This window comes from Mustelus asterias, chromosome 11 (genome assembly GCF_964213995.1).
Source record: "Mustelus asterias chromosome 11, sMusAst1.hap1.1, whole genome shotgun sequence".
NCBI lineage: Eukaryota > Metazoa > Chordata > Chondrichthyes > Carcharhiniformes > Triakidae > Mustelus > Mustelus asterias.
This window is the reverse complement of record NC_135811.1, coordinates 61,895,018-61,917,828: the sequence shown is the minus strand read 5'-3', so window position 1 is coordinate 61,917,828 and position 22,811 is coordinate 61,895,018. Positions and strand designations below refer to the sequence as shown.

The window sequence follows — 22,811 nt, the reverse complement described above, 5'->3', positions numbered from 1 at the left end:
GCCCTCCATAATGACCTGTGCCATCCTGGGGTCACTCGGCTCTACCACTTTGTCAAAGCCCGCAACCTGCCTTACTCGGTGGAGGACGTCAGGTCGGTGACAAGGAGCTGTCGGATTTGCGCGGAATGCAAACCGCACTTTTACCGACCTGACCGGGCACATTTGGTCAAGGCCACTCGCCCCTTCGAGAGGCTGAGTGTGGATTTTAAGGGCCCCCTTCCCTCAACAGATCGGAACGTGTACTTTCTGAACATAATAGATGAGTACTCCCGGTTCCCGTTTGTTGTCCCCTGCGCGGACACGTCGGCTGCCACGGTGATCAAGGCATTCCGTGATCTTTTTACCCTGTTCGGGTACCCCAGCTATATCCATAGCGACAGGGGCTCGTCGTTCATGAGTAATGATTTGAGGCAATTCCTGCTCTCATACGGGATTGCCTCTAGTAGGACCACGAGTTACAACCCTAGGGGTAATGGACAGGTGCAACGAGAGAATGCTACAGTCTGGAAGGCTGTCCTATTGGCGCTGAAGTCCGAAGGCCTTCCAGTCTCCCATTGGCAGGAGGTCCTCCCTGATGCGCTTCACTCCATTCGCTCCCTCCTGTGTACGGCAACCAATGCTACTCCCCACGAGAGGATGTTCTCATTCCCTCGGAAGTCGTCCTCGGGGATATCTTTACCAGCCTGGTTGACGTACCCAGGACCCGTCCTCCTGCGGCGACATGTAAGGGCCCGCAAGTCCAACCCCTTGGTCGAACAGGTCCACCTCCTCCACGCCAACCCTCAATATGCCTATGTGGCATATCCTGACGGGCGAGAGGACACAGTCTCGATCCGAGACCTGGCGCCCGCAGGGGACGTAGCAACTCCTGTCGCTCCCATACCCCCAGTGACGAATCCCTTATCCCTTATTTCTCCCCCGGACGTGGCGCGGACAGCATCGGGAGCAATGCTTAACAGTTTTACTCCAATGCACAGCTTGCCTGAGCCCCGAAGATCGTCGCCATCGCAGAATGTATCAGGATCCCCTGCACTACCGTTTCATCTGGGTCAACCGGCCTGTGAGTCCGTGGGAGAACAGCTGGACGCTGTTTTGGGGAGAACGCCACCGCAAGCACCTACTCCGGTGTCACCGCCGGTATTGAGGAGGTCACAACGACGGTGCGGTCCTCCAGACCGTCTGAACTTATAATCTGTTGACATTTTTGGGGCGGCACGGTAGCACAGTGGTTAGCACTGCTGCTTCACAGCTCCAGGGTCCCGGGTTCGATTCCCGGCTCGGGTCACTGTCAGTGTGGAGTTTGCACATTCTCCTCGTGTCTGCGTGGGTTTCCTCCGGGTGCTCCGGTTTCCTCCCACAGTCCAAAGATGTGCGGGTTAGGTTGATTGGCCAGGTTAAAAATTGCCCCTTAGAGTTCTGAGATGCGTAGGTTAGCGGGATTAGCGGGTAAATATGTGGGGGTAGGGCCTGGGTGGGATTGTGGTCGGTGCAGACTCGATGGGCCGAATGGCCTCCTTCTGCACTGTAGGGTTTCTATTCTATTTTAGTCTGTTTTCGTACCCCGCCGGCCTTTGTTCTCAAAGGAGGGGTGAATGTGGTGAACCATCGTTGGTTCCCACTGTGGGATTGTTCTAATGTTGTTGTTGGGTTGTTCTAATGTTGTTGTTGGGCTAGGGTGGGATTGATACACCTGTGGTTGTAACTGTTGTGGCACATCCCAGTCGGGCTCCGCCTCCTGGGAGAGGTATAAGACCCCCTGCTCGGGCGGGACCTCTTCAGTCTGGGATAGTGTGTTAAAGTTCTGATAGTTCCATTGTTAGTTAATAAAAGCCTTCTTTTACCGAAGCTTTGTGCCTCGTGTCAAATTGATGCGCATCAATTGCTATCTTTCTTTTAAGGGTTTCAGTGTCAGGGATCTTGTCACCTGATTGCCATTAATCATCACAGGCAGCTTCAGAGAAAATGGTTCAGGCACTGAGTGTTTGAAGGCTATTCAACCACAAGAGACAGCACTGACAGAATCACCGAGCCATTTCCCAAAGGCTGCAGCAAAAGTGAATGTAAGCGGGAATCCTGGCTGCTCTTTATAAGCCACAGTGTGGGTGTGCTGAGGCTAACTGGAGTAACTCCATGAGCTGCCCAGCTGAGGTCAGTGAAAGGTACTGAGTTTGGGAATTGAGTCTGAAGCCCTCGTGTTGTTTGGGGCGCTCAGTATCTCAAACACAAGGCAGTGTATCCAGTGTATCCAGGAAGTTAAAGATTTTAATGTGTTTTTTGGAAACATTCTCCAGTCAACAAAAAGTTTAAATCACTTCACATAAACTTTTAGAATCAACATTACATCCTGCTGCATAGCTAATTGCTGAATGTTTCAGTTTTTCTTTTGTTGTGTTTTTAAAAAGTTGCTGATGTGGCTTCCTGTACAAGTTATCTCACTGAATCTCTCCTCACATAATGTTTCCAAATCATATTTTTGTAAATATTCTTGTAGTGAGTGAGACACAAACACACTGCCTTCAAACATTTCATTATATAATCCTCAAGGAATTGTCTCTATAATCATTTTGCTATTTATATTGGGATTATTGCATTTCACAAATTAGGGTTAGAAACAGTGAAGCTCCCTCTGCACTGTCCCCAACAAACACAGTAAGAAGTTTAACAACACCAGGTTAAAGTCCAACAGGTTTATTTGGTAGCAAACGCCACTAGCTTTCGGAGCGCTGCTCCTTTGTCAGGTGAGTGGAAGATCTGCTCATAAACAGCAAACAGGGCAGGGCATATAAAGACACAAACTCAATTTACAGAATAATGAATAATGATCGGAATGCGAGCCTTTACAGCTAATCAAGTCTTAAAGGTACAGACAATGTGAGTGGAGGGAGCATTAAGCACAGGTTAAAGAGATGTGTATTGTCTCCAGAAAGGACAGCCAGTGAGACTTTGCAAGTCCAGGCAAGTTGTGGGAGTTACAGATAGTGTGACATGAACCCAAGATCCCGGTTGAGGCCGTCCTCATGTGTGCGGAACCTGGCTATCAATCTCTGCTCAGCGACTCTGCGCTGTCGTGTGTTGTGAAGGCCGCCTTGGAGAACGCTTACCTGAAGATCAGAGACCAAATGCCCGTGACTGCTGAAGTGCTCCCTGTTGGGAAAGTCTAATCGTTTACTGATAATCTTCCAGATTACGGAATCGCCCAGCACTCTCTGCTTCCTGGAGATTGTCACTGACCAGAAACCAAACTAGACCAATCTTGCCAACACCCTGCCTACAAGAACATGGCAGAGGTTGAACCCTCTGAATAATGGTCGATCTCTAATGGGAAATGCTCACAACCACATGCTTGCATATGTGAAACCCCAGTAGGTGGCAAGATGCTCAAAGGGTGAACCAGACGGACCACTAGCATTGACCTAGACACCGGAAATGGCAACAGCAAACCTAGCCCTGTTGATCCTGCAACGTCCTCCTTACTAACATCTGGAGGCTTGTGCCAAAATTGTGAGAGCTGTCTCACAGACTAGTCACTCAACAGCCTGACTTAGTCATTCTCATGGAATCGTACCTTACAGATAATGTTCCAAACATCACCATTCCTGGGTATGTCCTGTCCCACTGGCAGCAGTGCTAACCACTGTGACGTCCTTGGTGTAAGTGAAAGAGTGAGGGGAGCAAGCAGGCACGGGGAGAATGTGCAAACTCCACACAGACAGTGACCAAGACTGGAATTAAACCTGGGTCCCTGGCGCTCTGAGGCAACAGCGCTAACCACTGTGTCACTGTCCAAATGATCATTAATTCATTGGGTCAAATAGCCTGTTTCTGCCCTAGAACCATCGGCGAAACTTTATTCTGCATCTTCAATATAATTAACTGTCTCAAAGTGCCTCACATAGCAGGATCTGAAACTGTGCAGTGATCAGGATGATGACTGAAGGGATAGGTTATGTGGAGGAGCACTGGAGTGAAGGGAAGTAAGAGGAGATGTTAACAAAAGTTCTGGAATGTGGCCCTGAGATAGGTGAAAGTTACAAGCAACATTCTTCACTCAGTAATACTGTACTGTGCTGAAGTTTCCTGTTTTTCTCCAACTGTAAATACCCCAGGCTACTGTGGTTTCCTCTCCTCCACTTAGCCCTCCACGCTTTTTCAGAACCATATCAGAATGAAACTCCCCTTCTCCCTCACTCTTTCATTACTCCCTCCAATCATTATACTTGGTTACTTGGTGACAACTAAATCCCTCATTCATCATTTTACTCAACTCACTTTCCCTCTCCACTTTAGCAGTGCTCCCTTGAGGCAAGTGCCTTGACACACAACCTCTCTGAGGCAGTAAAAACTCCCAGTCACATTAAGTCATCAAACATTTACATTCACAGTCCTAATCACTGACGAGCTGCAGTGAAACAGTGAACCAAGTGGAGATCAGATAAGTCGGAAATGGAGCAGGATTTGAACAGCAGAGATTGTTTGAATTCCGGACCGGAAAACATTGAATCATTTCCAAGGTAAAGCCCAGGATATTCCTTTGTTCCTGTCACCAAACATTGCACTTTCCATAATTCTTGCTGTTTACAAAAGCTGGTTAAAAATGGACAAGTTTAATCCCTTTCAGAATGGATTTCCCTAACTGCTTCTGGTTAAGAAATAACTGATTCGAAAATATCAAGCAATTCTCAGCTCTGAATTAATACTGAGCAATAAAGCACCATTCTCAGTTTCTCCCCTCCTCACTGTCTCCTTTTATTGCTATCCATTTTACATATGCTGCATAACCACTCCCTCTCTTTGCCCTGCCAGCTACTATCTATTCCTTCTTTTTCTCTCTCACTATCTGCCTCTCATCCGTCCTTCTTCCTGCTCCCTCCACTTGCTTCCTTTCACTTTCATTAATTCACTTGCCCAGTCATTGCTGATAATTCCCTTCTCCTCTTAGTGCCTGTCCATCCTATTCCCATGATTAGGGATGGACAGGCACTAAGAGGAGAAGGGAAGGAATAAAAAGGAATTCTGTCTCTCTGCACACTGTTCCTATTGTTTATTTATTCATTTTACTGAACGTGAGCATCGCTGGGCCAACAGTTATTGCCCATCCCTAACTGCTCTGTTTCAGAAAGCACATTGCTGTGTGGGTCTGAGTCACGTGTAGGCCAGACTGGGTAAGGATAGAAGATTTCCTTCCCTAAAGGACATTAGTGAACCAGTTGGGTTTTCACGACAGTTGACAATTATTTATGGTCATCATTAAACTTTTAATTCCAGATTTTTATTGAATTCAAATTTCACCATCTGCCGTGGTGGGATTCAAACCAACTTCCCCATATCTTGCCTTGTGTCCCTGGGCTGCAAATACAGTGACAATAAATAACACTATGCCACTCCCTGCCCATTCATGTTGGCATCATGAAACTCTGTATTCACAGAAAATTTAAAGTATCAGGTTTATCAACTGAACATATCCTGAGTGGAGAAAATATAGATTAGGAAACAGTAACTCTCCCTCTACAAACAGCCCAGGGCAGGTAAGCACAGGGTTAGATACAGAGTAATGCTCCCGCTACACTGTCCTCATCAAATACTCCCAAGACAAGTACAGCACGGGGTTAGATACAGAGTAAACAATCCTAGGATAGGTGCAGCACAGAATAAAGCTCCCTCTACACTGTTTCTATCAAACACTCCCAGACAGGCATAGCACGGGGTTAGTTTTTTTTATTCATTCGTGAGACATAGGCATCGCTAGCTGGCCAGCATTTATTGCCTATCCCTGGTTACCCTTGGGCAGTTCAGAGTCAACGACATTTCTGTGGTTCTGGAGTCACATGTAGCCAGACCGGGTAAGGACGGCAGATTTCCTTCCCTAAAGGGCATTAGTGATCCAGATGGGGTTTTTTGACAATCGACAATGGTTTCATGGTCATCAGTAGATTCCTAATTCCAGAAATTCTTCATTGAATTCAAATTTCATCATCTGCCGTGATGGGATTTGAACCCAGGTCCCCAGAACATTAGCTGAGTTTCTGGATTAATAGTCTAGCGATAATACCACTAGGCCATCACCTAGCTACAGAGTAAAACTCCCTCTACACTGTCCCATCAAACACTCACAGAACAGGTACAACATGGGGAGTCACTGTATTCTCCAATATGCACACAGTATGTGGGGAGTCATTTTTCTCCTCCCAGTTACTCTCTATAATCAGGGGTCACAAGTTCCAGATAAAGTGGAGGCCACTTAGGGCTGAGATGGGGTGAAATTCTTTTGCACAGAGCATGTTTGATCTTTGGATTTTCTTTCACTGGGGTGTGTGGAAGCTCCGTCAGTGAGTATGTTTAACATGGCGATTGACAGAATTCTAAATTCCAGTGTTGAAAAAGGATATGGGAATAGAGTGGGGGAAAGGCCATTGAAGTGGATGATCAGCCATGATTGGGGGAGCAGGCTCGATGGGCTGAATGTCCTGCCCATAATGCTCTGATCCTGACATAACGAGAATGTTAAACATGATCTGGGGGCAGCTGGGATTGGAGTCCGGCTGATGAATAACAGGAGAACATAATCAGTCGGATCACTGAGTTTTACAGGATACCTGCTTGGAAGAACTGATTTTACAATCCCGTCTCCTGCACAAGACTGTCATAGAAGCATCTGAGGAAATATTTAACTAACATCACATGCCAGCTGCTTGGACCCGATAGCAGTGCATTCCTGCCCAACTCTCTCAGCACTTGTGTGTGTTCACAGGACACAGCGCGATGGTTGAGAAGTTACTCATTATCTGAATTATTAAAAGATATAACAAGGGGTATTTAGTGTCTGCCAAGAAACTGGAGTGAGCCAGGGGCCTCGCTAGGAGAGAGCCAGGGCTGATTTCTATGCACCTGTTTGTGACAAAACAGGAAAAGTAAAGGAAATAGATTGCAGCATTTAAACTAGTCGGAGTTCAGAGATTTACTACATTGAAAAAGGAGCCCAATTCCTTCCATAATTTATTAAATGATCACAATTCTTCACCTTTTAACCTCCTCTCCAAGGCAGGGCTGTGAGTGGCTGTTCGAGTCTGCCCAGTCCTGTTCCAGGATGAGTTCTGTGCTGATTAGCTGAGGATCCAGTAATCCCCTCCCACCTCCCCACCCTCTGATATTATCAGGAAGGGAGCTTGTCCTTTCTTCAAGTGGATTCTGAATGAGTGCCTCTGGCTTGCGGCAGCCGGTGATGCAGCTTTACTCACACCCAGCTTCCTTCCTTCATTTACCAGCCTAACCCACCCCAGCAGTGATTGGAATATCACCTTTCAAAGAACCGAGGATGTTTGTGACAGGCCGTGGATTGTAGATGAGGGGAGAACTGGAATCTGGAGCAGACTGACAAGAGGCTCATTTCGAACAGCCCGCTGAGAGATGATGTTTGGAAGAAATGGCATCTTTGGAGTAGGAAATTCCTGGAAAAAAGGTAGGGATTGGAACAGATCGGCATTTACTGTAACTGATCCAATCTGTCAGTTAAACTGGGCTGCTCCCTATTGCCTTTTAAACCTACAATGCTCAGCTGGTGGACTTTCTCCTGTGACTACCCTGTGAAACTTTGAAGGGGTTTGGGTCAGAACTGCATTGACGTCTTTCAGTGAACCCTCTTTATAAATTAGTACAGCAACTCCTGCCTGACTGCTCACAGCCCTGCTTCATTCTAAATCACCAGATAGCCAGGGGTCTTCAGCAGCCTGAACACTATTGTCCAGGACTTCACTGGCTCTCTGGAGATGGGTTGGGAAGTGGAAGAGCTTGGTTAAATAAGTTAATCAAGCCCTTAAATAAGTTAAGTACCCATGATGTTAAGAGCAAGATCCTGGCATGGGTAGAGGATTGGCTGACTGGCAGAAGGCAGAGAGTGGGGATAAAGGGGTCTTTTTCAGGATGGCAGCCAGTGTCCAGCAGTGTGCCTCAGGGGTCAGTGCTGGGACCACAACTTTCCACAATATACATTAACGATTTGGAGGAAGGAACTAAGTTTTCAGATAATACAAAGATATGTAGAGGGACAGGTAATATTGAGGAAGCAGAGGAGCTGCAGAAGGACTTGAACAGCTTAGGAGAGCGGACAAAGAAGTGGCAGATAGAATACAGTGTGGAAAAGTGTGAGGTTATGCACTTTGGAAGGAGGAATGTTCTAAATGGGAAAATGCTCAGGAAATCAGAAACACAAAGGGACTTGGGAGTCCTTGTTCAAGATTCTCTTAAGGTTAACGTGCAGGTTCAGTCAGCAGTTAGGAAGACAAATGCAATGTTAGCATTATGTCGAGAGGACTAGAATACAAGAGCAGGGATGTACTCCTGAGGCTGTATAAAGTTCTGATCAGACCCCATTTGGGGTATTGTGAGCAGTTTTGGGCCCCATATCTAAGGAAGGATGTGCTGGCCTTGGAAAGGATCCAGAGGAGATTCACAAGAATGATCCCTGGAATAAAGAGCTTGTCATATGAGGAACGGTTGAGGACTCTAGGTCTGTATTCGTTGGAGTTTAGAAGGATGAGGGGGTATTTTATTGAAACTTACAGGATACTGCGAGGCCTGGATAGAGTGAATGTGGAGAGGGTGTTTCCACTAGTAGGAAAAACTAGAACCAGAGGGCACAACCTCAGGCGTAAGGGAAGATCCTTTAAAACAGAGATGAGAAGGAATTTCTTCAGCCAGAGAGTGGTGAATCTGTGGAAATCTTTGCCTCAGAAGGCTGTGGAGGCCAGGTCATTGAGTGTCTTTAAGACAGAGATATATATGTTCTTGATTAATAAGGGGATCAGGGATTATGGGGAAAAGGCAGGAGAATGGGGATGAGAAAAATATCAGCCATGATTGAACGGCGGAGCAGACTCGATGGGCTGAGTGGCCTAATTCTGCTCCTATGTCTTATGGTTTTATGGTTAACAAAAGCAATGGAAGTCTACTGAAGGGAAGCCAGAGATCTTCCTGCCCACCACGATGGGAAAATTTTAGAGGCAGGAATAGCAGCGGCTCAACTGTCTGTCAACCAGAGACAGGCAACCAGTTGAACTGGTCTATTCATTGAATCCCTACAGTGCAGAAAGAGGTCATTTGGCCCATCGAGCCTGCACTGACAATAATCCCACCCATGCCCTACCCCCTTAACTCCACTTATTTACCCTGCTAATTGCCCTGACACTATGGGGAAATTCAGCATGGCCAATCAACCTAACCTGCTTATCTTGGGACTGTGGGAGGAAACCAGAGGACCTGAAGGAAACCCACACAGACACAGGGAGAACGTGCAGACTCCACACAGACAATCACCCAAAGCTAGAATTGAACCCGGGTCCCTGGCACTGAGGAAGCAGTGCCAACCACTGTGCCACCATGCTGCCATTAACCACGATCATACTCCTGTGTCGGCCCGGTTCTGCTGTGTGGGGACACTGCCAGCTACATTGAGACAGCTTCCCGGGGAAGGGGGGACTGGGAACCTTCCTTCCCAGAGGCTCAATTTCCCTCAGTTGACCCCCAACAGTTTCAACACCATTGCTGATGGGCTAATCCCATCCAATCAGTGGAGCCTGCCTGGTCTCAGCAGGTTGAAGTCATTCTCCTCAGTTCTTTGAGGATTCCTCAGTATGGAGGTGCCCTCCTCCTCTCCTCGCAGACTCAGCTGCCGCTATTTTACTGGTGGCACCGCCCAGACAGCCAAAGTGCCAGCCTTCTGATTGGATAGGCAAGTGGGAGAGGCCTGCCACCATCCTTAATGGGATCCCGCCACACTCCTACATTTTGCTCAGCACTCGGATTTGATCCCAGTGTCTGGAACCACAATGTGCCGATATAATTCCAGTGAGTATTATTCCCGCCCGACATCTCTGCCCCTGAATCCACTGGTGTGTAAACTAAGTGTGAATAAACTAAATGGTGAAATGAAAAGCAGTCAAGGAGCAGAGAACGGGAGTTTCAATAAAGTAATGATCAAAAAAGGGGAGGGAAGTTAAAGCTCGCTAGACTCTAGGGGGTATGGAGTATAAAAGCAGGCATTTAATGCTGCATGCAGGGAGATCTCTAAATAACTAGAGTTCAAACATTGTGTCTCCGGTTTTATGAATTCCTAGTGATTCTATTCCTCGCATACATCAGCAACTGTAAAATCCTAGACCAAATATTATCTCTTGGAGTCATTGATCAGAAAAGTTTCTTGGTCATTTTCAAACGTAAAGCCGTGACAATTCTGTGAATAGCAGAAAATGTCTGGCATTAAGTTAGCCTTTAGGCAGTTGTAGCCATTCCTGATAGATGATTTCACCTCGCATGCTCATGTAATCTGTGGCATTGTCAATCTGCTAATGTATTGGTTTTAGACATTGTGTGAGCTTAAAATGTGCTTTTGTTGTAATTATATTTATCTTTAATTGGGAGGTTTTCCGCAGTCCTGTTTTATAAAGAAAAAGATCCCTGAGATTTTTGACCCTGACAAAATTTGGTGGTCACACCCTCTGTGATGGCAGGTTAGAACTTCCCCATTTGTAGCACTGGAGCCTTGCTGGTATAAAAATCCTTTCTGGTATCTGGGGTTAGAATGAATGGTTCACAGTAATCGACATTAAGATCAGTTTTGAGCCAGTTATCGTCCTGGACTGTCCAATTGCTGGGCCTTACCTGCTCTGATTCTCACCCTCCCTTTCCAGTAGAAATAGTTAATTCATGGGAGAGGTAGGGATTTTAAAATGTACACACTTTGCTGGATCTGCGGGTGTCAAGTTGAGCTGATATAGATTCATGGATTCCCGAGCCCCAACAGAAGTACAGTTTGTGGTGGGAGTTGCAGAATGAGCAGGAGCACTGTCTGTGATACTTTAACATTTCAACCACCCAATCAAAGATAAATGCTTCTGATTGGGAGGGTTTCAGAGTTGAACTACTTCCATGTAGTTCTAATTCCCTACTCTTGCCCCATCTTTAGAGGTTATTAAATAAATACACATTATATTTGAGTAGAGATCCACTTTTTATAATGATTCTGCACAAAGGACTAATGAATTGCTATCAAAATCCTGAGAAAATATCCAATCCCCTCATTATTCAGAATGTTCTTCGGGGTTAATTTTATTTCTGGTTCTTAAAGGAGAGCTTTTGTTGTACTGTGAGCAGAACCGGTTTAACAGGAATATACTTGACCCTGTCCTTAAGTGTGGCAAAATTTGATATGGTTTCATATAAAAGATCATTGGCAAAAAACGCACAGAATTGGAGGTAACGAGATGGAAATGGGCTGGAAGGAAGGAGAGAGAATTGGAGGTCTGCTCCCTGTGTGACAGGATATGATGGGTGCCTGTTTCTGGGAGATGGCGACTCACTCTCAGCATTTAACCATGTAATTACTGTCTTGAATGAAGGAATAGAAGGCTTCATATTGCTGTTGATTTTTATTGCTGGGGGAGCCATATGAGGAAAACATGGTGTGGGGGCCACACTCTCACCCTCTTCCTGCACAGCCCACGCGGTTCAGTGTGTTATGAAGGGCAATACCTCAGGAATCCCGTGCATATCCTGGAACGCTAGCAGAGATCATCATGTCAGCTAGTGTCGAACACTGATTTAACATCCTGTCAGCTTGGACCTTGTTGTTCCTGTTCACAATCTCTCTCAAACACACACAGCTGAACATGCTGTACGAGGGGCCCCCCTCCACCACCCTACCCTACAAACACTGTTTAAAACGTGGCAGCTTAACGAGGGGAGATGTTTTTAACTGTTTCAGTGTTGGTGGAAGTTCTATACTGGAGGATTTGGGAGAAATTGAGTAAGTCTGAAGTGGGTGGTGCTGGACGTTTGGAAGGGGCTGTGTGTTTCTGAAAGGGTCGCTTTCTGTCCACCACTTTCTCCCAATTGGGGTGTCTACAGTTACAGTTACAGGGAGGCTGCAGGATCAGAGAGAGGGAGCAGGGCAGCAGGCAGGAGAGACTGCTTGCAGAAGGAAGAGGAGGCCTTTCAGCAGGAGGCGGTACCCTCCGAGGGTATTCGGAGAGCGTTACTCCGAACTCTACCTCAGCTAGGAACAAAGTCATAGTGATATACAGCACGGAAACAGGCCCTTCAGCCCAACTCCTCCATACCGACCAGGTTTCCTAAACTGAACTTGTCTGCGTTTGGCTCTTATTCCCTTTAAACCTTTGCCATCCACTAACCTGTCCAAATGTCTTTCAAATGTTGTAATTGTACCCGCCTCTACCACCTCCTCTGGCAGCTCATTCCATATACGCACCACCCTCTGTGTGGAAAAAGTTGTCCCTCAGGTCTCTTTTAAATCTTTCCCCTCTCACCTTAAACCTATGCCCTCTAGTTTTGGACTCCCCTACCCTGAGGAAAAGACCTTGGCTATTCACCTTATCAATGATTTTATAAACCTCTGAGGTCACCCATCATCCTCCTACGCTCCAGGGAAAGAAGTCCCAGCCTATCCAACCCCTCCTTATAATTCAAACTTTCAGTCCTGGTAACATCCTTGTAAATCTTGTTGCATCCTTACCAGTTTAGTAGGATCCTTCCTTAAACGGGTGACCAGAATTGTAAATAGTACTCTAAATGTCTGTGGAGGCTTCACTAGGGGATCACAGCAAGGTGCCACATTCCCATAGTGAGACCTGCAGCTGCAGAGGACAGCACTGCCAGGAGCTGTCAAGATGACTGTGGCCTCGATTTTTACCCCAGTAGATTTTTCCAGGCTGGAACATTATTCAGTTCACCTTCTAGCACTCTATCTGGGAGATTGTGGAGGCTTTCTGTACCAGGAGCACCCCACGAACAAGAAGGATAAAGTCAACTTCTCCAATCCCTGACTTAATCATGGTGAGTAATGGACCTTCCAGCCTGATTATGCAAAGGATTATACAAATTATTGCACGGAGCATAGAATATAAAAGTAGGGAAGTTTTACTGCAGCTATTTGGGGCCTTGGTGAGATCACATCTAGAATTCTGTGTACAGTTTTGGTCCCCTTATTTGAAAAGAGATATAATGCTGTTAGAAGCAGTTCAGAGAAGGTTCACTGGACTGATATCTGGGTTAGAATCCTATTCCTCAGATGATTTGATAGGGTTGATGCTGAAAGAATGTTTCTCCTTGTGGGATTAACTGGAACTTGAGGGTACAGTTTAAAAATAAGGGGTCTCCTCTTGTAGAGGGCTTTTAGTCTGTGGAACTCTCTTCCTCAGGGTGGTGGAGGGACAGCTTTTGCATATTTTTATGGCACAGTTAGATAGATCCTTGATTTGATGAAAGTGGAGTTGAGGCCACGATCAGATCAGCCATGATCTTATTGAATGGCAGAGCAGGCTTGAGGTGCTGAATGGCCTACTCCTGCTCCTAATTTGTGTGGACATTACTGAATCGATTCATGGCCATCATTCCTGAGATTAGATGTCAATTTTAAATTTGACTAATTGAATATAAATTCCACCAGCTGCCATGATGGGATTTGACCTCACGGGCGGAATCTTACAGCCGCTCCCACCGGTGAGAATTTCCAGTGCCACCGAAATCGGTGGATTTCTGAATGGATCGCTGCACTTTCCAACCCTGCCCCACCATGACAGGACGGTAAAATTCCACCCCGTGTCTCATTACCCTGGGCCACTACTACAGCAACATTACCGCTGTGCCAGCACCTCCCCCTACTTTTGGGTTAACCAAATAAACTAAATCAACAAATTTAGGGATAAAAACACTCCAGTGCCCACGGGGCACTGAATGTTTCGATGGTGTCACCTCTACAGTGTGTATTTTAAAGGTTGTTTGAGTGGGTGGGACAGTTGGAGGCTGGATAACCTGATGACACTCCCAGGAACATGTCAACGATGGCACCCCCACTCCACAAGTCAGTCAGCATCTGTGGAGAGAACAGAGAAGGTGTGAACCCTTTGTCAAAATAGTTTTGCTAAAATGTTCAAACCTTAAGCATCAACTAATCCACCCTCCCCACAACTGATCAACCAATTGTAAACCATCTTCAGGAACATTCCGACAAGTCAGTTGCCTCTCTGAGGTGTTAGAGATGGGGAGGAGGGGTGAGTGGGGTCAGCATCTCCGTCAAGTCTGAGTTGATGCAAAGAACTCCTCAGATAATTGGTGACGAATGAAGGAATGATACTGAGAAACATTTCTTTTCATTTTGCACATTATTGATCTTTCCAACCTTAGCTATGGCCTCAATGATCTGCTACGTTGCTTGTAAGATTGAGCTTACAGATTGAACAAGCCTTTTAAAAGTGTGTCTTTTAAAAGCTCACTATTCCCACATAAAATGATCAGGTCTGAGAATTCTGATCATGTGACCAGACCTTGGCTGCTTGAGGCTGAATGGTCAACACTGGCCCTTAGTGTGACAGCAAAACCTTTGACTCGGGAGTAATTATGAATGTGATGATGTGTGGCTTTTGTGTTTCTAGTGGTGAGACAGGAATCGGCCAAGAGGAAAGTGGTTCTGACCAAAGTGACCCTCCTGCAAAATGGGCCACAGTGTGAAGACATCCTGTCACATCCAGCGCTAGCCAAGACAGGAAATCCTGAGGACAACCCAGCACAACAAACTAACAATCACACGGAGCTAGCAAAGTCTGCATTCCTGAGCTCTTTCTCTGAGTATGCTGCAGTTAATGAGCCATCAAACTGCATCCTGAAACTGTATAAATCGGAGTCGGAGGATTCTGGTGTTGAACTGCCTAGCGGTACAAACTCTCCCTCTACGCCTTCAGGATCTGAGCAGAGCTTTGGCATTCATCGGAGGGAATCCTCTTGCGACTCTGGGATGGCTTTGAGCATTGTGTCCTCATCTCCTGCTATTCAACATTGCCCTTTCCCAGCTGAGTACTGCAACTTGGACAAGTGTACAAAAACAGATGGAAAGGCCGAGGAAAATCAAGAGGTAAAGGTCAAGAAGGTTCACCCAGCCTCTGCCAATTGGAAAAAAATCAATAGGTCAAACAAAAACTTTAATCAGAATCCTACAGTTATTGATGAGGAAGTGACAGAGCATAAACGTCTCTCACTTGTTGAAATAGTGATTGCTGACACCAATTCACAATTGTCTGGGAGTGATACTGTGGAGCATGCAAATGAAGTTCGATTAGACCAAGAGACATTGAAAAGACGACCATCGAGTGATAGTCTAAACGATTACATGGAGGAGTGCTGCAGATTAAGTCAGGTAAGAGAATATTCAATTATTTCTCATATGCACATTCCCCCATAGTTCACAAAAATTAGTTTCAGTCACGACTGAACAAGATTCACAAGGAGCAGATACTTTAAAATGAATTGTTTAAATCACAGAGAATCCCCGGGAAAGTGAGGAAATCACAAAGCAGTGAATCATATTCTAAAAGATTAGAACGGAATGGGTGTGGGAGGTTATAACAGGCGAGGGGAGCACTAAAGGGATTGAGGGATGTGGGGATTGAGTTGGAAAGTGGAACTGTGGTCAAGGATCAGCCATATCTTATTGAATGTTGAAGCAGACTCAAGTGGCTATTATAATCTGGCTCCGATTTCCTGTCTTCATATCATTAGCAAGCTGCAGACACCTAACTGACATCTTGGGCAGCTCAGTAAAGATCAGGCCTCTTGTCTAGGGAAAGTAGTAAAAGGAAAAAGGTGCGGCCAAGGTGATGGAAAGGAATCATTGGTTTCATATGTCGGATCTACGCAGAGATGACACTAGTTTCTTTGTGCGTAGCCAATTTTATTCATAGTGTTTTCAAATATCTCCTCCATGCTTCTAGCAACTTCTAGCTCTTTCTACCATTTGTTTACTTTTCTCTGAGTCCACCTCCAGGTTTAACCAATCAAGTAGGAGCATCCATAGAAATCAAAGTCACATAATTGAACACAGAACAATTCACTCGTGTAAAACTAAAGATAAATGAAGGCATCGTAAACAGCAAACATATTTACATTGAGCCATTTCTCAGCGTGGATCTTGTCCATTTTCTCTAAGTACAGAAATAGTCTCTGAGATGTGAAGGTCTCTGATGACGACACTCAGATCTGTAAGTTTGAGGATGCGGTTCACTCTGATCAGCTGGATGAGACCGATGATCAATATCACAGTTATTCATCAGAAAGAGAAATGTATCCTCACAATTGCGGTGCTGGAACTCTCACACTCTGCTCACTATCAAGCAGCCTGCATTCCACTTTCTGTCGCCATCCAACAGAGAAACCATTTTACCCAGCAACCCCTCAATCTGCTTTGGTCCTGACAGAGATGGTACAAGTTTTGTGGTTGCAATTTTGGCCATTTGATGTCAACTCAATCCTCAGCTTCAAATTGTGGTTCCCTTGTGCCCATTTGTTTGTTAACTGTCCCAGCGGTGCCAAATCTGGTGTGGGTACCCTGAATCACCAAGACTTCTTTTAGCTGAGATCCTGTGTGGTAGGAGGTAACCGTATTCGGAATAAGTGATTTATTATAATAATTTACCAAAAGGAATACATGAATTTATAAAGCACCTTTCACAATCGTCCCAAAGATTTCAGAGCTAATAAGTACGCCTTTTGAAGTGTAGTCACTTGTAACATAGACAATCTGGTAACCAATTCACACAAAGCATCTTCCACAAACAGCAATGTTATAATGACCAGATAATCTGTTTTATGATGTTGAAGTCTGGAGACAGGGGCTACAAAGAACAGTACGACACAGGAACAGGTCCTTCGGCCCTCCAAGCCTGTTTTGATCATGATGTCCCAACTAAACTCAAACAAACTTCTGCCCTTACTCGGACCGTACTCCCTCCCTATTTATGTATCCATCCATATGCCTCTTAAATGTTGCTAATGTGCCTGCTGTATGATGGTTTTTCAGGGATCTGTAACTGGTTAAAGCTCTTTCCACAGTCAGTTCACTGGAACGTTGTCACTCGGGCGTGTGTGTCTTGATGCTTTTCTAGGCACACTGATGTTTGAAATCTTTTCCCACAGACAGAACAGACAAGCATTTCTCCTTCCAAATTCAAAGGTTGATGGCATTCAGGTTCTGATGAATCGAATGATTCAGTCAGACCTTGCTGCAATTTTCTATGTGAGCTCCCTGTCCCCTTGGGTGGCACAGTGGTTAGCACTGCTGCTTCACAGTGCCAGGGACCTGGGTTCAATTCCCGATTGGGTCGCTGTCTATGCAAAGTCTGCATGTTCTCCCTGTGTCTGTGTGACTTTCCTCCGGGTGCTCTGGTTTCCTCCCACAATCCAAAAAATGTGCTGGTTAGGGTGCATTGGCCGTGCTAAATTCTCCCTCAGTGTACCTGAACAGGCGCCGGAGTGTAGCTGCTAGGAGATTTACACGGTAGCACAGTGGTTAGCACTGCTGCTTCACAGCTCCAGGGTCCCGGGTTCGATTCCCGGCTCGGGTCACTGTCTGTGTGGAGTTTGCACATTCTCCTCGTGTCTGCTTGGGTTTCCTCCGGGTGCTCCGGTTTCCTCCCACAGTCCAAAGATGTGCGGGTTAGGTTGATTGGCCAGGTTGAAAAATTGCCCCTTAGAGTCCTGGGATGTGTAGGTTAGAGGGATTAGCGGGTAAAATATGTGGGGGTAGGGCCTGGGTGGGATTGTGGTCGGTGCAGACTCGATGGGCCGAATGGCCTCCTTCTGCACTGTAGGGTTTCTATATCTATATTTCTATATCAATACTTCATTGCAGTGTTAATGTAAGCCTACTTGTGACACTAATAATTTTAAAAAAACAAAAAGAATATATTTTTGTTTAAACCTGTCCCTTTTAATTTCTGTTTTCTCTCTGCCACTCTCATTGGGTAGCAGTGACATAGAACATAGAACATAGAACATTACAGCGCAGAACAGGCCCTTCGGCCCACGATGTTGCACCGACCAGTTAAAAAAAAACTGTGACCCTCCAACCTAAACCAATTTCTTTTCGTCCATGAACCTATCTACGGATCTCTTAAACGCCCCCAAACTAGGCGCATTTACTACTGATGCTGGCAGGGCATTCCAATCCCTCACCACCCTCTGGGTAAAGAACCTACCCCTGACATCGGTTCTATAACTACCCCCCCTCAATTTAAAGCCATGCCCCCTCGTGCTGGATTTCTCCATCAGAGGAAAAAGGCTATCACTATCCACCCTATCTAAACCTCTAATCATCTTATATGTTTCAATAAGATCCCCTCTTAGCCGCCGCCTTTCCAGCGAAAACAATCCCAAATCCCTCAGCCTCTCCTCATAGGATCTCCCCTCCATACCAGGCAACATCCTGGTAAACCTCCTCTGCACCCTCTCCAAAGCCTCCACATCCTTCCTGTAATGTGGGGACCAGAACTGCACACAGTACTCCAAGTGCGGCCGCACCAGAGTTGTGTACAGTTGCAACATAACGCTACGACTCCTAAATTCAATCCCCCTACCAATAAACGCCAAGACACCATATGCCTTCTTAACAACCTTATCTACTTGATTCCCAACTTTCAGGGATCTATGCACACATACACCTAGATCCCTCTGCTCCTCCACACTATTCAAAGTCCTCCCGTTAGCCCTATACTCAACACATCTGTTATTCCTACCAAAGTGAATTACCTCACACTTCTCCGCATTAAACTCCATCCGCCACCTCTCGGCCCAACTTTGCAACCTGTCTAAGTCTTCCTGCAAACTACGACACCCTTCCTCACTGTCTACCACACCACCGACTTTGGTGTCATCAGCAAATTTGCTAATCCACCCAACTATACCCTCATCCAGATCATTAATAAATATTACAAACAGCAGTGGCCCCAAAACAGATCCCTGAGGTACACCACTTGTAACCGCACTCCATGATGAATATTTACTATCAACCACCACCCTCTGTTTCCTATCCGCTAGCCAATTCCTGATCCAATTTCCTAGATCACCCCCAATCCCATACATCTGCATTTTCTGCAGAAGCCTACCATGGTGAACCTTATCAAACGCCTTACTAAAATCCATATATACCACGTCCACTGCCTTGCCCCCATCCACCTCCTTGGTCACTTTCTCAAAAAACTCAATAAGGTTAGTAAGGCACGACCTACCTGCCACAAAACCATGCTGACTATCACCTATCAATTCATTACTCTCCAAATAACTATAAATCCTATCCCTTATAATTTTTTCCAACATCTTGCCGACAACAGAAGTGAGACTCACCGGTCTATAATTCCCGGGGAAGTCTCTGTTCCCCTTCTTAAACAATGGGACAACATTCGCTAACCTCCAATCTTCTGGTACTATACCAGAGGCCAACGACGACCTGAAGATCAGAGCCAGAGGCTCTGCAATCACTTCTCTTGCCTCCCAGAGAATCCTTGGATAAATCCCATCCGGACCAGGGGATTTATCTATTTTCAGACCCTCCAGAATATCCTGCACATCCTCCTTATCAACGTCATAAGAATGGTCAGTGGCATGTGGAAGTTAAAACTTGTGGCAGCTTTATCCGGTGCATGTCTACTTGGAGAATGTGGAGTGGATCGATATGTGCAAAGTGGGATATGAATGAATTGTTCAAACATTTTCCCCTCCCACACACTCAGACTTCATCATTCTGTGAATTGTTCACATTTGATTGCAATGTTGGATGGTGATGAATTTTGTACTTTGCTGGGAACACCATGGAGACATGGACTGGAGACAAACTACACTCCAATGTGTGTCGTGATGATCACCAACAAAGCCCATTTTGTAAACAATGTCCAGTATTTTACGACCTCGCTCAGGCGAGGCTTGTAAAATCCCGCCCAAGGGCAACGGAGAATTCTGTTAGCCTTGACTCTCCCGATTCCGGGGCGGGCGGCCGCTAAAATTCTGGCCAATGTCTAGAATGTAAATGACTGAAGTTCTGTTGATGGAATTTGTTGGAGCGATTTCATACCATTTGCAACGTCGATTATGAACAACAAACAGAAAACATTGATTCCGTGTGGCTGCTTGTACTTCTCCATAAATATCCGCTTGGACCTGTTGCCATGATTTGATTGGCCTTGGGGTTGGTTGTAGAAATGCGGGACAGGGTTTAACAGATTACTCACTGAGTGTTCGAGCTCTGCTGTTTCTAACGAGATCTTCTATACGGTGATGTATTAAGAACAAAGAACAAAGAACAATACAGCACAGGAACAGGCCCTTCGGCCCTCCAAGCCCGCGCCGCCCCCCGGTCCAGGACCGAATCCCGAATCCAGGATCCCCGCCCAACTTTCCAGCCTATCCACACACCAATATCCTATCCACCGAGCTGTCCCTCACAGCTACGATGCTTTGTTCATTACAACCTATTAACTCACCCCCACCCCCCTATTCCAGACCATGTGATCCCCAGGGAGAGGCGAAAACCCAGAGTGAAAAACCCCAGGGCCAATATGGGGGAAAAAAAAATCTGGGAAATTCCTCTCCGACCCCCTGAGGCGATCGAAACGAGTCCAGGAGATCACAATGGCCCTGATCGGAAAATGCTTCCCAACCCTAGTCATTTCCACTTCCATGAACACCATATGAATTCCCTGCCCCTGAGACAGGTTCCCAACTATCCGCAGTCTCGCTCTGTACTGGCACCAGCAAGATGATCATAGAATGAAGCCTTGAAAAGAGAAACAAGGAACAATTAGCCCGCGCCGCTCCCTGGTCCAAACTAGACCACTCTTTTGTATCCCTCCATTCCCACTCCGGTCATATAGCTGTCTAGATAAGTCTTAAATGTTCCCAGTGTGTCCGCCTCCACCACCTTGCCCGGCAACACATTCCAGGCCCCCACGACCCTCTGTGTGAAATATGTCCTTCTGATATCTGTGTTAAACCTCCCCCCCTTCAAAGAACAAAGAACAGTACAGCACAGGAAACAGGCCTTCGGCCCTCCAAGCCTGTGCCGCTCCTTGGTCCAACTAGACCAATCGTTTGTATCCCTCCATTCCCAGGCTGCTCATGTGACTATCCAGGTAAGTCTTAAACGATGTCAGCGTGCCTGCCTCCACCACCCTACTTGGCAGCGCATTCCAGGCCCCCACCACCCTCTGTGTAAAAAACGTCCCTCTGATGTCTGGGTTATACTTCGCCCCTCTCAGCTTGAGCCCGTGACCCCTCGTGATCGTCACCTCCGACCTGGGAAAAAGCTTCCCACTGTTCACCCTATCTATACCCTTCATAATCTTGTATACCTCTATTAGATCTCCCCTCATTCTCCGTCTTTCCAAGGAGAACAACCCCAGTCTACCCAATCTCTCCTCATAGCTAAGACCCTCCATACCAGGCAACATCCTGATAAACCTTCTCTGCACTCTCTCCAATGCCTCCACGTCCTTCTGGTAGTGCGGCGACCAGAACTGGACGCAGTACTCCAAATGCGGCCTAACCAGCGTTCTATACAGCTGCATCATCAGACTCCAGCTTTTATACTCAATTGCCGGCTACCAGACTTTGTCAAGGGATCGCTGTTTCATCTTAACACCCAGATGTCCTTCCCGAGCAAGATACACTCCGCGTGGCTGTTACACTTCCGGGTTAGTGAGTCTGGTTAGAATCATAGAATCCCTACAGTGCAGAAAGAGGCTATTCGGCCCTTCAAGTCTGCACTGACCACAGTCCCACCCAGGCCCTATCCCCATAACCCCCCATGCATTTACCCTAGCTAGTCCCCCTGACACGAAGGGGCAATTTACCATGGCCAATCCACCTAACCCGCACATCTTTGGACTGTGGGAAGAAACCAGAACACCTGGCGGAAACCCACGCAGACACAGGGAGAATGTGCAGACTCCGCACAGACAGTGACCTAAGCCGGGAATCAAACCCAGGTCCCTGGCGCTATGAGGCAGCAGTGCTAACCACTGTGCTGCCCACACAATACAATGTGAATTCATTGCATATTCTGTAATTCAGGACCAGTTCTTCCTCTATTTCACAAGATCACTCAGTTTTGAGCTACTGGCAATAGCTCTCTGCAGTAAGCTGTCTGTCACCGATTCTCCCTTCAATTCCTCTTTGCAACAGGAATCGCAGCAAAAGCACCGTAAAATCACCATGATCACATTGTCTTTAATGTTGCACATTGCTTTATTATTGCTAACATTGTCTGCGCTAACTGTATAGATAATCCTGTCAGCTACTCGGCTGTGTAAACCTGCAAGATATTCAACCTGAACATCTATTGATGGTAGACCTTGATGACCTGATCCTGACGCAATGAACAATCTCGTCAGTGCCTGGTGATCAATGTGGAAAGTGAACTTTCCACCGTAGAAATATATGTGCCAATGTTGTTAGGTGTAGATGCAGGCTCGAGCTTCCCACTCTCCAGTGGACTATTTACATTCCCATGCAGAAGACTGTGTGCCAAAGAAGCAAATCCGCGTGTTTTCCAACCGGAAATCATGGATGAACAGGGATATCCACTGCTTGCTGAAGTCTAGGTCTGAGACATTCAAGTCAGGTGACCCTGACCTATATGCCCTGTTTGTGAACAGAACTCCCTGACGAAGGAGCAGCGCTCCGAAAGCTAGTGGCTTTTGCTACCAAATAAACCTGTTGGACTTTAACCTGGTGTAGTGAGACTTCTTACTGTGTTTACCCCAGTCCAACGCCAGCATCTCCACATCAAGATAACCAGGTACAATCTAAGGAGATCCATCAAAGATGTCAAGAGACAGTAACGGACCAAGCCAGAGTCCCAAGCTAGCTACACGGACGCCCGATTATGGCAAGGTCTGCAAGACTACAAGATGAAGGCATGTAAAATCGCCAGCTCCAATGCACATCTCCCTGATGAGCTCAATGCATTCTACGCCTGTTTT

At 46.3% G+C, this 22,811-nt stretch overlaps 1 protein-coding gene across 2 annotated transcripts in view; it reads left to right on the top strand.

The window, feature by feature from the left end:
- The first annotated feature begins 7,167 nt into the window (after positions 1–7,167).
- The window catches only part of LOC144500563 (uncharacterized), a 59,391-nt gene continuing 43,747 nt past the window's right edge, over positions 7,168–22,811 (top strand). The window contains exons 1-2 of one of the 2 annotated variants that reach the window (XM_078223682.1): positions 7,168–7,456; positions 14,442–15,199. In XM_078223682.1, the coding sequence (XP_078079808.1) occupies positions 7,405–7,456; positions 14,442–15,199 (810 nt within the window). In that variant the 5' untranslated portion in view covers positions 7,168–7,404. The remainder of the gene's footprint in view (positions 7,457–14,441; positions 15,200–22,811) is intronic. The other variant, XM_078223681.1, reaches the window with a different exon arrangement.